Source organism: Monodon monoceros, unplaced genomic scaffold (assembly GCF_005190385.1).
Source record: "Monodon monoceros isolate NGI ecotype Baffin Bay Population unplaced genomic scaffold, NGI_Narwhal_1 Super_Scaffold_13, whole genome shotgun sequence".
In the NCBI taxonomy this organism is placed as follows: Eukaryota; Metazoa; Chordata; class Mammalia; order Artiodactyla; family Monodontidae; genus Monodon; species Monodon monoceros.
Genome location: NW_021703769.1, coordinates 773,940 through 786,378, shown reverse-complemented (window position 1 = coordinate 786,378; position 12,439 = coordinate 773,940). Strand labels below are relative to the sequence as shown.

The 12,439-nt window shown below is 63.8% G+C and overlaps 1 protein-coding gene across 1 annotated transcript; it reads right to left on the bottom strand.

Moving 5' to 3' along the window:
• Positions 1-414: 414 nt before the first annotated feature.
• Positions 415-12,043, bottom strand: NKAIN4 (sodium/potassium transporting ATPase interacting 4). The gene is made up of 5 exons (XM_029221637.1): positions 11,990-12,043; positions 6,893-7,030; positions 5,852-5,932; positions 4,596-4,790; positions 415-699 (listed from the first exon to the last, which is right to left on the bottom strand). The coding sequence occupies exons 1-5, from the start codon at positions 12,041-12,043 to the stop codon at positions 415-417; spliced, it is 753 nt and encodes a 250-aa protein (XP_029077470.1).
• Between the last annotated feature and the right edge of the window lie 396 nt (positions 12,044-12,439).

Below are 12,439 nucleotides of genomic sequence, written 5' to 3'. Positions count from 1 at the left end.
TGAAGGACACGTGGACCGCCTACCCCACGGCCACCTGACCTCTGGGAATAGAGGCTCTGAATTCTGATTCAGATCCCAGGGAAGGCTCTGCCCACAGGAGCTGTGGGCCCCCTGGGTGCGCCCAGCCCCGGCTCACCCCGGCGAGACCCCGTCTGAGCCTGGGGTGGTCAGGGCTGGCGAGGGCATCCGAGTGTTGATGCTGCAAATCAGAGGAAACGTCAACAGGGTTCACGGGAGGGGGATGTGCGAACTCCCCTCAGATGCATCCCCGCTAGCACTGGGCCTGAAGGTGGGCCGCTTCCCAGCTGCAAGGGGGCACGGGGCAGGGGGACTTTCCTCTGTAGGTCAGAGCTCAGCCTTCCGCCTGTGACATCTGTGGGGATCGTGGGGGGCAGCTCCGCAGCACAGGAGCCCTCAGACTGGAGGAGCTGGGGGTGCACTGACCCCTGGCGCCCACAGCCCAGGGCCTCCCCTGTCTCTGCTCAGGCCAGGACCTCCGTGGCACGGGGACCCATTTAAGAGGCCAGGTCGCAGGCCTCTGTGGCCAGCCCTCAGCTTCTCTTTCCCTCCCCCACTGCCTGATGGGGCCAGCAGGTCACTAACAGCATTCTGCAGGAGGCTGGTAGCCGCACACTTACAGCCGTCCTCCTCCTCGGTGACAACGCTGGCCACGTGGCAGGCACAGATGAAGCCCACAAGCTGAAAGACATGGAGACGTCACTCAGGGTGAGGCCCCGGGAGCCACAGAAGCATCATCGTGGGACGTGGGCCCCAGCGCATCCTAACCAAGCAGCCACTGCCCCTCCTGGCCTCGGTGTCCTTGTCTGTAACACTGATCGAGGGGAGTGATCTGCCAGCCTCCTTAGCTCTGGAGTTCCAGGCAGCGTCCACTCCCCAGTGGGGCTGACCAAGCCCTTGCTTGAACGGGGGGATGAGATGCAGAGAGAAGCCCTGGGAGACACATGACTGCAGCCTGAAGGTCCCCCAGGCTGACCGTGCCCCCACAGGCTGACACCCCTGTGACAGCCAAGCCATCCTCCCCAGCACCTCTCGCCGTAAGCAGACCACTGTCAGGTTTCTCCTCCTTGGAAGCCATGGTAGAGAAGCTTCGAGCCAGCCAAGCTCATGGTGTGCACAGCAGTGCAGGGGAGACAGACCGAGGACTTGGTGCAGCGGGCAGCTCGGGGCAGAGTGGACGGGGCTGGCTGGAGCTGAGGGCTTGGCCTGGCAGATGTTCACTAGCCAGGCTCCTCAGAGGATGCTCGGACTTCAGGGCAAAGAGGACAGGCCTGCATTAAACCCCCACAGATGCCCGGGCACCAGGGCCACTGCAGCAGAAAGGGCTCCAGTTGAGAGGGGGCAAGGCCGGCACTGCCCACAGCCCGGGTGATGGTAAGCATGGGGGAAGGGGGAGTTATTCCATGCATGGTGTTTACTGCATCCTCTTTGATGAGAACGAGGGGCCCAGCCCTGACCCTCTGCTGGGGCTGACAGACAATGCACAGGGCGGCCCGGAGTGGGCAGCAAAATGCATCTTGAAGCCACAGGGTCTCGTGGAAGGCCCACAGCCCCGTGTGCTCGCAGGATCCCTGGAGGGGCAGCCCCGCCCCAGCTCATCCTGGAGGGGAGCCTCTTCCACAGAAGCTGGAAACCTGAGAGGTGGCCCAGGACGGCAAAGTCACGCCCTCTGGCCTCTCTCTGCCCTGTAGGTCAGCCCAGCATCCTCTGGGGCATCACCTATTGTCTTTGGTCACCCCCATAGCAAGCAGTGGTCTCGACCCTGAGGATATAGCACATAGTGAGGTTCCAGTAGTGGTGGGTCAGAGGTGCCCCACCTGCCCCTGCAGGTGCTCCCTCCACATTCCCCACCCTGCATGGTGTGGCCAGTGTCCACCAGCGCCCTCCAGCTTGGGTTGGCCCATGCGGAGCCCAGCAGGAGACTGGGGGGGAAGGGGGAGAAGAAGGGCTCGTATCCCCCAGCCCCTTCTCTGCCAGCACAACTCCTGCCCACCTCCCTTCAGGCTGGGGTGGCAACAGCTCAGCCACGAGCCCCAGGGGAGGGGGATATCCCGTGGGGTCCCCGACACGGCACCTATGCTTAGAACAGCCCCTTCACCTGCCCCCGGGAATTAACCTAAGCCGAGTGCCTCACCACTGTCTTGCTGGGACCCTGACTGATCAGGGGAATAAGCAGAAAAGATGTTTCGCGGGGGGTACCTGCCATGGAGGAGCTGCAGCGGGTCTTCTGAGAGAGGGTGGTGGGGTGTGTCTGTGGGGCAACCACAGCCGGGGCGGGGGGCAGGGGACAGGAAGCCAGCCAGTGGTGCAGCTTTAGGGGCAAAGGGCCACGGGAAGGAGAGACTGGCCTCCCATCAGCAGTGGCAAGACCTCAGGGGGGTTACTCTCACCGAAGAACAAGCCCAACAGCCTCGCTTGACGCCCCACATGCCTTGAAGGAGGAGACGGAGCTGGAAGGGCTCGGAAGCCCGTCCTTCCAGGCGGCAGGTCGGGGGCCTCCTCTGTGCCTGTCTCCCTGCCATTGCAAGGCAGACCTGAGCCGCCTCCCGACGCCCGAGAGCTGGCCGAGGTGCTGAAAACGCCTCCGCAGCCCCGCGCCGTGGGCGGGGCGCTGGGGGAGGCCGCCCCACCTGCCACACCTCTGCCCGCCCACCGCCCCTCCCAGGCGCCCTCGGGATCCGGCCCAGCTCCTCCCTGAGGCTCTCAGACCTGCCCGTCCCGCCCCCCAGCACCGGCCGACTGTGCAGCCAAGGGTCTGCTGCTCCTGGACCCCCAAAAGCAAGCAGCAGAGGGCTGCCTGGTATTTAGAAGCCGGCATTTCACTGAAGACCTACTGTATAACACAGGGAACTCTACTCGATATTGTGTAATAACCCCTACTGGAAAAGAATCTGAAAAAGAATGGATATATGTATACGTATAACTGAACCACTTTGCTGTACATCTGAAACTGACACAGTGTTGTAAGTCAAATATACCCCAATATAAAATAAAAATTATATTAAAAAAAGAGGGCTTCCCTGGTGGCGCAGTGGTTGAGAGTCCGCCTGCCGATGCAGGGGATACGGGTTCGTGCCCCGGTCCGGGAAGATCCCACATGCCGCGAAGCGGCTGGGCCCGTGAGCCATGGCCGCTGGGCCTGCGCGTCTGGAGCCTGTGCTCTGCAACAGGAGAGGCCACAGCAGTGAGAGGACCGTGTACCCCCCCCAAAAAAAAGAAACCCCCATCCCTGGGGATGAAGGATCAAAGTGAGGAGTCTCTGTCTCTGCCATCACGTGCAGTCAGAAACGCCCAGGAGAATCCTCCTTTGTTCTTTTCCGCTTGCTTCCTGTTACCTTTTCACAGATTCTGTACGTGATTTCAGAAGCTCTGACCTGTATCCTTGGCAAGCGGTTCTTTCTCCTTTCGAGGAATGCACCCAGGTTCCCAAGTATTTTGGGAAAACCAGAGCCCTCTTTTTGCCTCAGTGAATGAGCCATGGTGGGAGAGAGAATGTCCCAGCACCCGAGGGACCGGTAGCACCCAGATGCCCCAAAGTCTGGATTTCTGCAGGTCCTGTAAGAGCAGGAGGGGAGGGAGCCCTGGGAGCTCGAGAGGCACCCAAACTGTCACGTGTTTTCTGCCAGGGAAAGCCCTAGACCTGGCATTCAGCTTCCAACGTCAGCTGTTGGCACAGAGCATCCGTGCTATAAACCCAGCATCCAGCCGGACACGGTGCTGTTGGCCTGCGAGCACCCAAGCAGTCAGGAGCCTCCAGGTCTGACCAGCGCCCTCCAGTGGCCGCACCCGTCCCGCCCGAGCCCTGGAGTCAGCCGGGGCTGCCAGCCACTGGTCCAGCCCGCTCCGGCCCTTCCCGTCTGACCACTTCTCTGGAGCTGCAGACAAAACACCCCAGGCTCGACTAAGTTTGAATTTCAGATACGGAATGAAACCATTTTTAGTATAAGTAGCTCCCAAACATGGCATGGAACACGCTTACACTAAAACTTGCTGTTTATCTGAAAATCAAATTTCACTGGGCGTCCTGTATTTTTACTTGCGGAATCTACACCCCTACTCTCTATGCCGCGGGAGCAGAAGAGGCCAGCGTGCAGGCCAGGCTGGGTCTCCCCCGCCCCTGGCCCCCACGGTCGGATTGTCGGGTATGGAAACAGACGCTCTGACTTGGAGGAGCTGTGGAGAAGCTCCCAGGGCTCCTCCCCTGCCACGCTGCCTCCAGGGTGGGGGGTGGGGCTGCAGGAGCCTTCACCTTGATCCCCCTCACGGAGGGTCCTACCTGCCTGCCCGACCCCACTGCATCATCAGAAGTTTCAGGTTCTGTCCCCTCGGTTCATCCTCACGCCAGCCCTGGGGTTGGAATTGGTTCTCTGCCCACTTTGCGGAGCGGGTGGCCCAGGCCACACAGGTGGGGGTGGGGGTGCGGTTCCTTAACCTCTGGGCAGGGACGGTGTGAAGAGGGGCTCCCCGCCCCCTGCAGAGGACCTCCTCTGCCTCCACAGGAAAGGCTGAGACCGGGGCCCACAGCAGGATGAGCCCCTCCCCCCGCCACACCTCCCCCCCCCCCCCCCCCCACTCACCGCCGCCAGGATCTGCAGAGCGCTGTGCAGGGCCTCCACGTAGCCATGCTCCAGGGTGCAGCCAATGCCTGGCACCAGGGCCTGGCTGTCCGGGGGACCCAGGCTGGCCGCCGGCTCCTTGTGCACACAGCCCGGGCCATGCTCATGCCACCAGGAGTGGTGCCGGGAGAGTCTGAAGGTCAGGAGCCCGCTGTCCTGGGGGAGGGGGGAGGGGTGGGGGGTGTGGGACCAGGTCAGCACCAGGGACAGAGCCAAACCCCACCCACTGCGGCCCAGATGGGCTCCCTGAGAAGCGCAAGGGGTACTCTGCCCTCCCGCCTCCCCTGCCCCGGCCCCTTGGGCTCCAGCCGTCGGGAGCAGGGGGCACGAAGGCCCTCCCAGTCGTTCCCATGTAGGGAAGGCCTCCCTGTGCTTGCCATGGGCCCTGGCTCACACCCCGTCCTCCAGGAAGGCCTCCCGGCCCAGGACAGACACCCAGGACACACTCTAACGGTGCCCTGGGCCCCTCCTTCGCATGTCAGGCCAACGCTGCCATTTCAGGTACATCTGAACTAACCTCTGTTTCCCCCACTGCTGCCCAGGTGTAGTCCCAGGAAGCAGGGGCCATCTGCTCCACTGCCCACCCGTGCCACCCCACTCCTGGCTCTTAGACTCCCCTCTGAGCTTTGGGCAAAGGTGAAATACAGTGCTTTGTGTGAAGTGCCTGAATCAGCTGCATAGGCAGGCTTTGCTCACACTGATGCTCCCAGAACATGGCTTGGATGAGGTGTCCCCTCCCCTGCAGGGGGGACCTGGGGACTTTATCAGCATTTGAAGGAGTAGCCCAGAGGGTGGGCAGGGGGACGACATCCCCTCTGCCTGGCTGCCCCGGCGGTGTTCCCGCCTGCGCCCTTCTGCAAAGGCTGGTCTCTCTGCTCCTGCTCCGCAGCCCTGACTCTCCTTCCAGGTGCTGCCCAGGTTTCAGGCCCCCTCGTCCAGGAAGCCTTCCCGGTGCATCTACTACCAGCTGGAGACCACCTGCCAACCAATGCCCACAGCCCCTCATCCATCCATCAGATCACTGATCTTTCCCCAAAACTTTACTGAGTCGCTGCTATGGGCCGGGACTGTTCAGGGTGCGAGGGAGAGAACCATGAAGAGACCTGACCTCTGCCACCATCGGGGAGCCGCGCGATAAACAAGCAAACACATCCAGTGCCCCCGGGCCCTCGCCAAGATCCCTTCCGTTTGCGTGAGTTTCCCATGACTTAACTCACCTTTGAGAGGCCCCCCACTTCCAAGTAGAAGCAGATAATGAAGACGTTCCAGGTGACCCAGGCGGCCGCCCACACTGCGTACTGTGGAGACAAGAGAGGGCGGGGGAGGGGGTGGGGGGGAGGGAATGTGACTTTGCACCTCCCCCTTGGAGGACAAGGCCTCTGCAGGGTGGGGGGGCTCTGCTCCCCGAGTCTGGAGCCCAGGATGCTCCGTTTGGCGGAGGGTGTCCCTGAGCCCACGGGGAAGAGGTCCCACACTGTGCCAAAAGGGCGACAAGGCTCCTGCCCCAGCAGGGCCGGCGAACACCTAGGAGATGGGGAACAGCGGGCTGGAGGGGGCCAGCACAGAGCACACTTCCCGAGCTTGGTGTCCTGTCCCAGAGGTGCCCGTGGCCCATGCCACATGAACCAATGACAAGCAAGGGCAGAGCACCCCCAAAACCCACCCCAAAGATTGCCCCCAAGAGCTGCCTGCAGCGGGGAGGGCTGCCAGCTGGTACCTGCTTTCGTCACGTTTTACTGAGACGCAGCCCCGCCCATTGTGCGGCACTGCTCAGGCTGTGTCTGGGCCATGACAGGGCTGAGTACCTTCCACGAGACTGTGTGGCCTTTACAGGAGGGTTTGCTGCAAACCCTGATCCAGACCAATTATTCTGATCTGTACTGAACGAAAATGCTACTCTGCTTGGAGCAAAACTTTCTGCACATCGTCTGAGCTTCTCCAGAGGCAGGACGGTCGGGGGCATGGGACCACGGGCAGGGAGGGGGTGCTGAGACATGCTGGGTTCCAGTTCCGCCTTGGGCCCCTGGCAGGTGCTCTGCAGCTGTTTCCCAGAAGCAACCCGGAAGCCACAATGTCCAGGTCAGAACTCAGGCGTCCAGGCTGTGGGAAGGTCCGAGCCTGGGGGTGTGTGCGGCTGAAATCCGGGCCTTTCCAGGTTTTCTCATGGCTTCCAGGAAAATACTGCCACTGAAGCCCCCCATGTCGGTCATCCCGGCCCCCCTGCCCACAGGAGAAGGGCCGGAGCAGAGCGGACTCACCACCACGATGTAGCGAGGCCGGTACTGGATGGTGCCGAAGAGCCCCAGGATGACCACGACAATGTGGGTGAAGGTGGCCAGGATGGGTGCCCACTGGTAGCCCAGGAAATCGAACACCTGCCGCTCCAGGGCGGTGACCTAGGAGCAGGGCAGGCGTGTGAGGGGCGGCGGACCCCTGGGAGCCCCAGGTCCCGCTCCTGCCTGATCGCCACCATCCAGCGCCCACTGTGGTCTCGGCTATGCAACAAAAATCTCCAAACAAGTCGACGGGCCTGGAAGCATCACCACTGGGGTGTCCCTCTTGGAACAAGCCCCCGCCCTCAGCTTCCTCACCTGCAGAACGGGAACACGGCGGCCGCTCTAAATTCGGGGGCTGCAGGGCCAAACAGCAAACGTGGGGCAGGATGGTCGAGTGGGACACTGGGCTCCTTGGGCCCCCAGATCAGCACCCTCCCCGTCTGCGGGGCTCTCTCACCGCTTTGGGGCCTCTCTTTCCAGGACGTTCCCACCGCTCCGCCGCTCTGTGGATGCCAACCCTGCAGGCTCGACCGACAGAGGACCGATGCCAGGGGATCAGATATGCCTAAGAAACCTGCCGTTTTATACGCAGGGGAGATGGACCAGATCTGAGCTTGGTCGTGACTTCAGAAAGCATTCCCTCATTCATTCATTCATTCACTCATCATGTTTGTGGGGCCGAGCTTATCACCAGGAGAAAGTATGACCGAAGCCACTGCACCCCAGATGCCATCCCATCTGTATTCACGGCAAGGAAGGTGCGGCGAACAAGGGCAGAGAGGACCAGCACATCCCAGAGGACGGTGGCAGAGAAAGGACAGCAGAGCAGCACGGCCCGTGGCTGCCCTGCACAATGTCCCCGTGGGCCACCATGTGTCCAGCACTCATTGTCACTGCAGAGGCGAGAGAGCCATCTGGACCCAGAGCAGGTGGGCTCGGGGGCCATCCACTGAGCCCGGGGGTGGGGGGGACCCTGCAGGGCGGAGGAGGGAGGGGAGCCCCTCCCAGCAGGCAGCCTCAGGCGGGCATTGGAGAAGCCAGACTTCTCACAGCCGGGCGGGGGAGGTCACCGCATGCCCCTCCTCAGGACTGGATGGGCTGAGGCCAGCACAGCAGGGCTGGGACAGAGGGGAATGGGCGGGACGGGGCTGCGAGGGGTAGCCTCCCTCCCACGTGGCCCCCGGCACTGAAGGACAGAGCCCAGCCAGGTGAGCCTTTGTGGACCGGCCCTGTGGTCACCAGGCCTGCTGGCCACAGAAGCCCCTACTGCAGCCCGGGTGCTCGGCCCTCCCCTGACCACCCTCCTCTCCTCTGCTCCAGGCCTGTGTCCTGGAGCCCTCACGGGACCCCCGCCAGCCCCCAGGAAACAGCTGCTGTGGTGCGTCCTGGGCACTGCCCAGCCACTGTGGTTGGCCTGGACCAGGTAATAGCTATTTCCAAGAGGTCTCAGGGAGGCGGCATTCCAAGCGTGTCCTGCAGGGGGGCTGGGGTCTGCCCTAGAAGACAGCTGGAGTGGGGAGGCGGGAGCAGACCCACAACGGGGCATCCCATCAGGCAATTTCCAGCGGGATGGCGTCCCGCAGCAGGGTGGCCAGACAGAACCCCCAGGGAGAGGCGCCAGAATGCTCTTCCCCGACGGGAGGAAGCAAACAGTAGGTACAGAGCCACGGCGCAGAGTGGAGACTTTGGCAGTGAACTGGGCCAGCTTCAGGGCACGAGGATGAGCAGTCATTGAGCCCCCTCCCCAGTCCGCTGGACTGTGTCCAGGGAAGCCTGTTCCCTGGCGGGTGGGCGCCAGCAGCCCCCCCAGGCCTTCAGGGACACCCCACTTCAGGGATGCCCACGCCCTTTAGACAAAGTCTGAGCTCCCCGCGTGGGCTCGGGCCCTACCACCTGCCCCTCCCCCCCCCCAACAGACCCTCACTGCCACGTCCCCGAGACCCTGCATCTCTCAACTCCCAGAGCCACACTCCTGCCTCACCTGGGTCCTCCGCATGCAGCTGTCTCTGCGGGAGCCCCGCCGCACGCACTTCTCCCCAGGTGCCTTGCATTCTCACACGCCTGCGCCTCAGCCCACTCCGTGTCAATGTCAGCAGCGCTGACCCAGGACAGCGGGAGGGTCTGTCTGTCCGTCTGTCTACAGATGTCGCCTGGGCTAGGCCACTGCCTAGCCCCGAACGAGCCTCCTCGCCCATGAGGGCTCAGCTGCCCCATCTTGGCGTGGCCCCTGGTGCCCAGAGGAGGCCTGCACATTGAAACTCCTCAATTACAGATTTTGGGCAAGGAGACAAGCATCTGAGGGCAGAGGGCCTGCCTCTGCTGCCTCACGAGAGCCCGGCCCCGCCTGACTGGGCAGTCGTGGGCTGGTGGACTCGACCCCACGCGGGCAGTCTCCACGGAGGACAGCCACGTGGGCCCTGGGCCACATATGAGGGCAGGGAGGGTGGATGGGCCAAGGTCCGAGGTGGTGCAAGAGGAGGGGGAGGGGCCACAACTGAAAGGCCTACACTGTGGTGGGAAGCTCCGTGGGGCAGGGAAGAAGAGATGCACATCCACACACACACACATGCGCACACATGTGCACCCACACGCATACACGAGCACACATGTGCACGCACACAGGCCTCGGGGCAGAGCTGGCCGACAGCACCTGTTCTAGACACAGAATGAAATTTCAGTCTTAGCCCCAGGCCTCCCCTTGGTGCCCAGAAGCCCCTGACCAATGGGCAGGGACGCCTGCCCTGCTTGAAGTCGCCCGGGGTGCCATGCACGGGGCAGGGAGGCGGAGTGAGAGTGCCCCAGGTCCCCTTCCTACCCCACCCCGACGCATCGCCGGCCGCCGGCACTGCCCTGGGAGGCCCAGACTCAGGGCCAGCCTGGCTGTGCCTCCCTGCTGACGTCTAAGTCTGAGGGGCGGCCCCCAGGGTCTGCTTGCCAGAGAGACCCCACAGCTGGCAGGGTGGGGCTGGTGGGGGTGTCTATTTCGTTTCTAAGCCAAGGTACTGGAAGGCTCAGCTCTCTGCAGTGCCCCAGTGGCCTGCTCACTGGTCCCAAACCCCTCGCTGGGCCCTGGCTCCCATCAGAGCCAGGGCCCAGCCTGGGAAAGGGCCTCAGGGTGCTGCAGCTGGCTCAGAGTGGACAAACGTCACGCTATTCTTCAGGGAGAGGGCTCTGAGATGTTCAGGCCTTTGTCCCATAGCTGGGTAACAGGAAAACTCTCACGCTTGTCAAAAAGAGAAAAGAAAGCAGAGGACTCCCCACAGGGCTTCCCCCTCGGCTCCCCCCGCCCCGCCCCCCACAGTGACCAGAGCAGTGGGTGGCGTCAAACCTCTTCCTGCTCCGCCGCTGCCCCCTGCACCCGGCGGAGGAGGGACAGGTGCACGGCCGGGACAGAGGGCCGTTTGCAGCTGTCCGCTGCTCTTAGCTGTGGCCACTGGCCGCATGGGGACATAGCTCTGTCCCGGCCCTAAGGCTCGCCTGGCTGAGACTAAAGAGTCTGCAGGAAGCCCCCATCCAGGGAAACCCTGCTGCCCTCAAGCCTAGATAGCCCTTCCCCCACAGCTGCGGCCAGATCTCCAGAGGCCTGTGGTGGGCTCATCCGTGTGCCGTCCACCACAAGACAGTGAGTGGCACCGCTGTTCCAAGGCCCGGGATGGCTCCCTATTGCCAGTGGAGCAGCCCCTGGGCCTTCATGCCTTCTGCAGGCCCGGGCTCTCTCTCAGCCTTATCTGTCCAGCAAAACCCCCCAGACCGCCCACCTCCCTCCTCACTCCCCACCACCCCTGCCCCTCGCTTCCACAGCACTGAGCCTGCTCCACAGGGAAGCTCCAGCAGCTCCTTCCTTCCTCCAGGCAGGCCTGTGTACCTCTGCCCCCTGCCAGCCTGGACAGAAGCCCTGCCCCCAGGCAAAGGACAGAACCCGCATCCGTGCATGGCCGTGGGTGCAGGAGGACTTCCTACTCACAGCCTCTTTGAAGCAAGCCCCTTCCTCCTCCGTGGCCCTCTAGCTCCAGAGAAAGTACCCTGCCAGCTGAGTTAGGAGCACACCCAGGGATCTTGGACAAAGCAGCATTTCCCTTTTAAGACCAGGGACCCAGGGGCTCACCAGCATCTCCTCCCCAGCCCAGGAGCCTCCACCTTTGTTTAGCCCCCACCCCCTAGGCAGCAGGAGCTCCTGAAGCTCCAAAGGCAGAACTGACACTTGGCAGAGGGATGCCCAAGTCCTCCAACAAAGCTCTGCATCCAGAGGACCCAGCTCTGCATGCAGGCCCGGACACAAAAGACAGGGAAGCACAGCCCCGAGCACAGGCTCAACCTCTCCTCCGCTCCCGGACTCTCCAGGCCAGGGCAAAGGGGAGGGGCCTCCTCCTCCAGCTTGGGGCGTCAGGGGTGGGCACGGCGGGGCTCACACACCCCTACACAGACACACCGGCAGACATGCAGACAGACACACACTCCCAAATTCACAAGCACCCTGGCCACCAGGGGCTGTCAGGTCTCAGAAACTGGACTCCGCCGCTCACTCATTGCCTAGTGCTGGCTTCGGAAAGGCAACACACACAAACACACACACACACACACGCACACACCCTCGCAACGCTCCTTGCGCGCGCACGCGGGGCCACACATACCTTCCGACACGTGTGGACACCGCCCGCAGCGGCGCCCCTTCCCAGCCGCGCGCACGGGACTTGGAGATCGCGGAGCCCGGCGCTCCCGCGGGAAGGGTTTTGTACCACGACAGGCACTTCCAACGGCTCCCCAGCACCTGCCACGTCTCTCCGGACCCCGCGGCCGCCCCGCCCCGCGCCCCCAGCCCGGACTCCGCGCGCGCGCACACACGGCGGGGCGCGCCGGGGCGCACGGAGGGGCCGTCGGGGTCGCACATAGGGCGCTGGCTTCCCACCCCACCCGGACGGCGGGGAACTTCGGCCGCAGAAGCGTGCGGGTCCGAGCCATGCCCAGTCGGGAGCCCCCAGGGGCTGTCGCGGACCCAGCGGGCAGGGCTGAGTGTGGGGATGGCGTCCGGATCCCCCAATGCGCTGGGACTGCCGGGCCCGAGGAGGGGTCGCCGCTCACCAGCTGGAAAGTGCAGAGGAAGATGAGCGTGCAGCGGCCGGAGCAGCAGCCCATGGTTCCGGCCCGGCCCGCGGGCGCCGCCTCTGCGAGTCTGGACCAGGTGCCACCAGCGCGCGGGACGCCCGGCGCCTGGGCCCGCAGCCCCCGCCCTTCACTTTCCCCCATTCCCGCCCCGCCAGTCCCCGGCCCCCGGCCCCGCCCCACTCTGCAGCGTCCCTTCCCCCCATTGCAGGGCTCCGCCCCGCCTGGCCCGCGATCCCAGGTCCCCGAAGTCCCTGCCCCCCCGCCCCCCGCTGCAGCCCCGCCCCCGCCCCACAGACTCGAGATCACGGCCGGCCAGTTCCCACCCCGCAGCCCCAGCCAGTCCTCTGTCCCGCCCTGCTCGGCAGCCCCGGGTCCCCCAGCCCAGCCCCGCCCCGCCCCTCCGAATAACAGCTGCGCAGCGTCTCT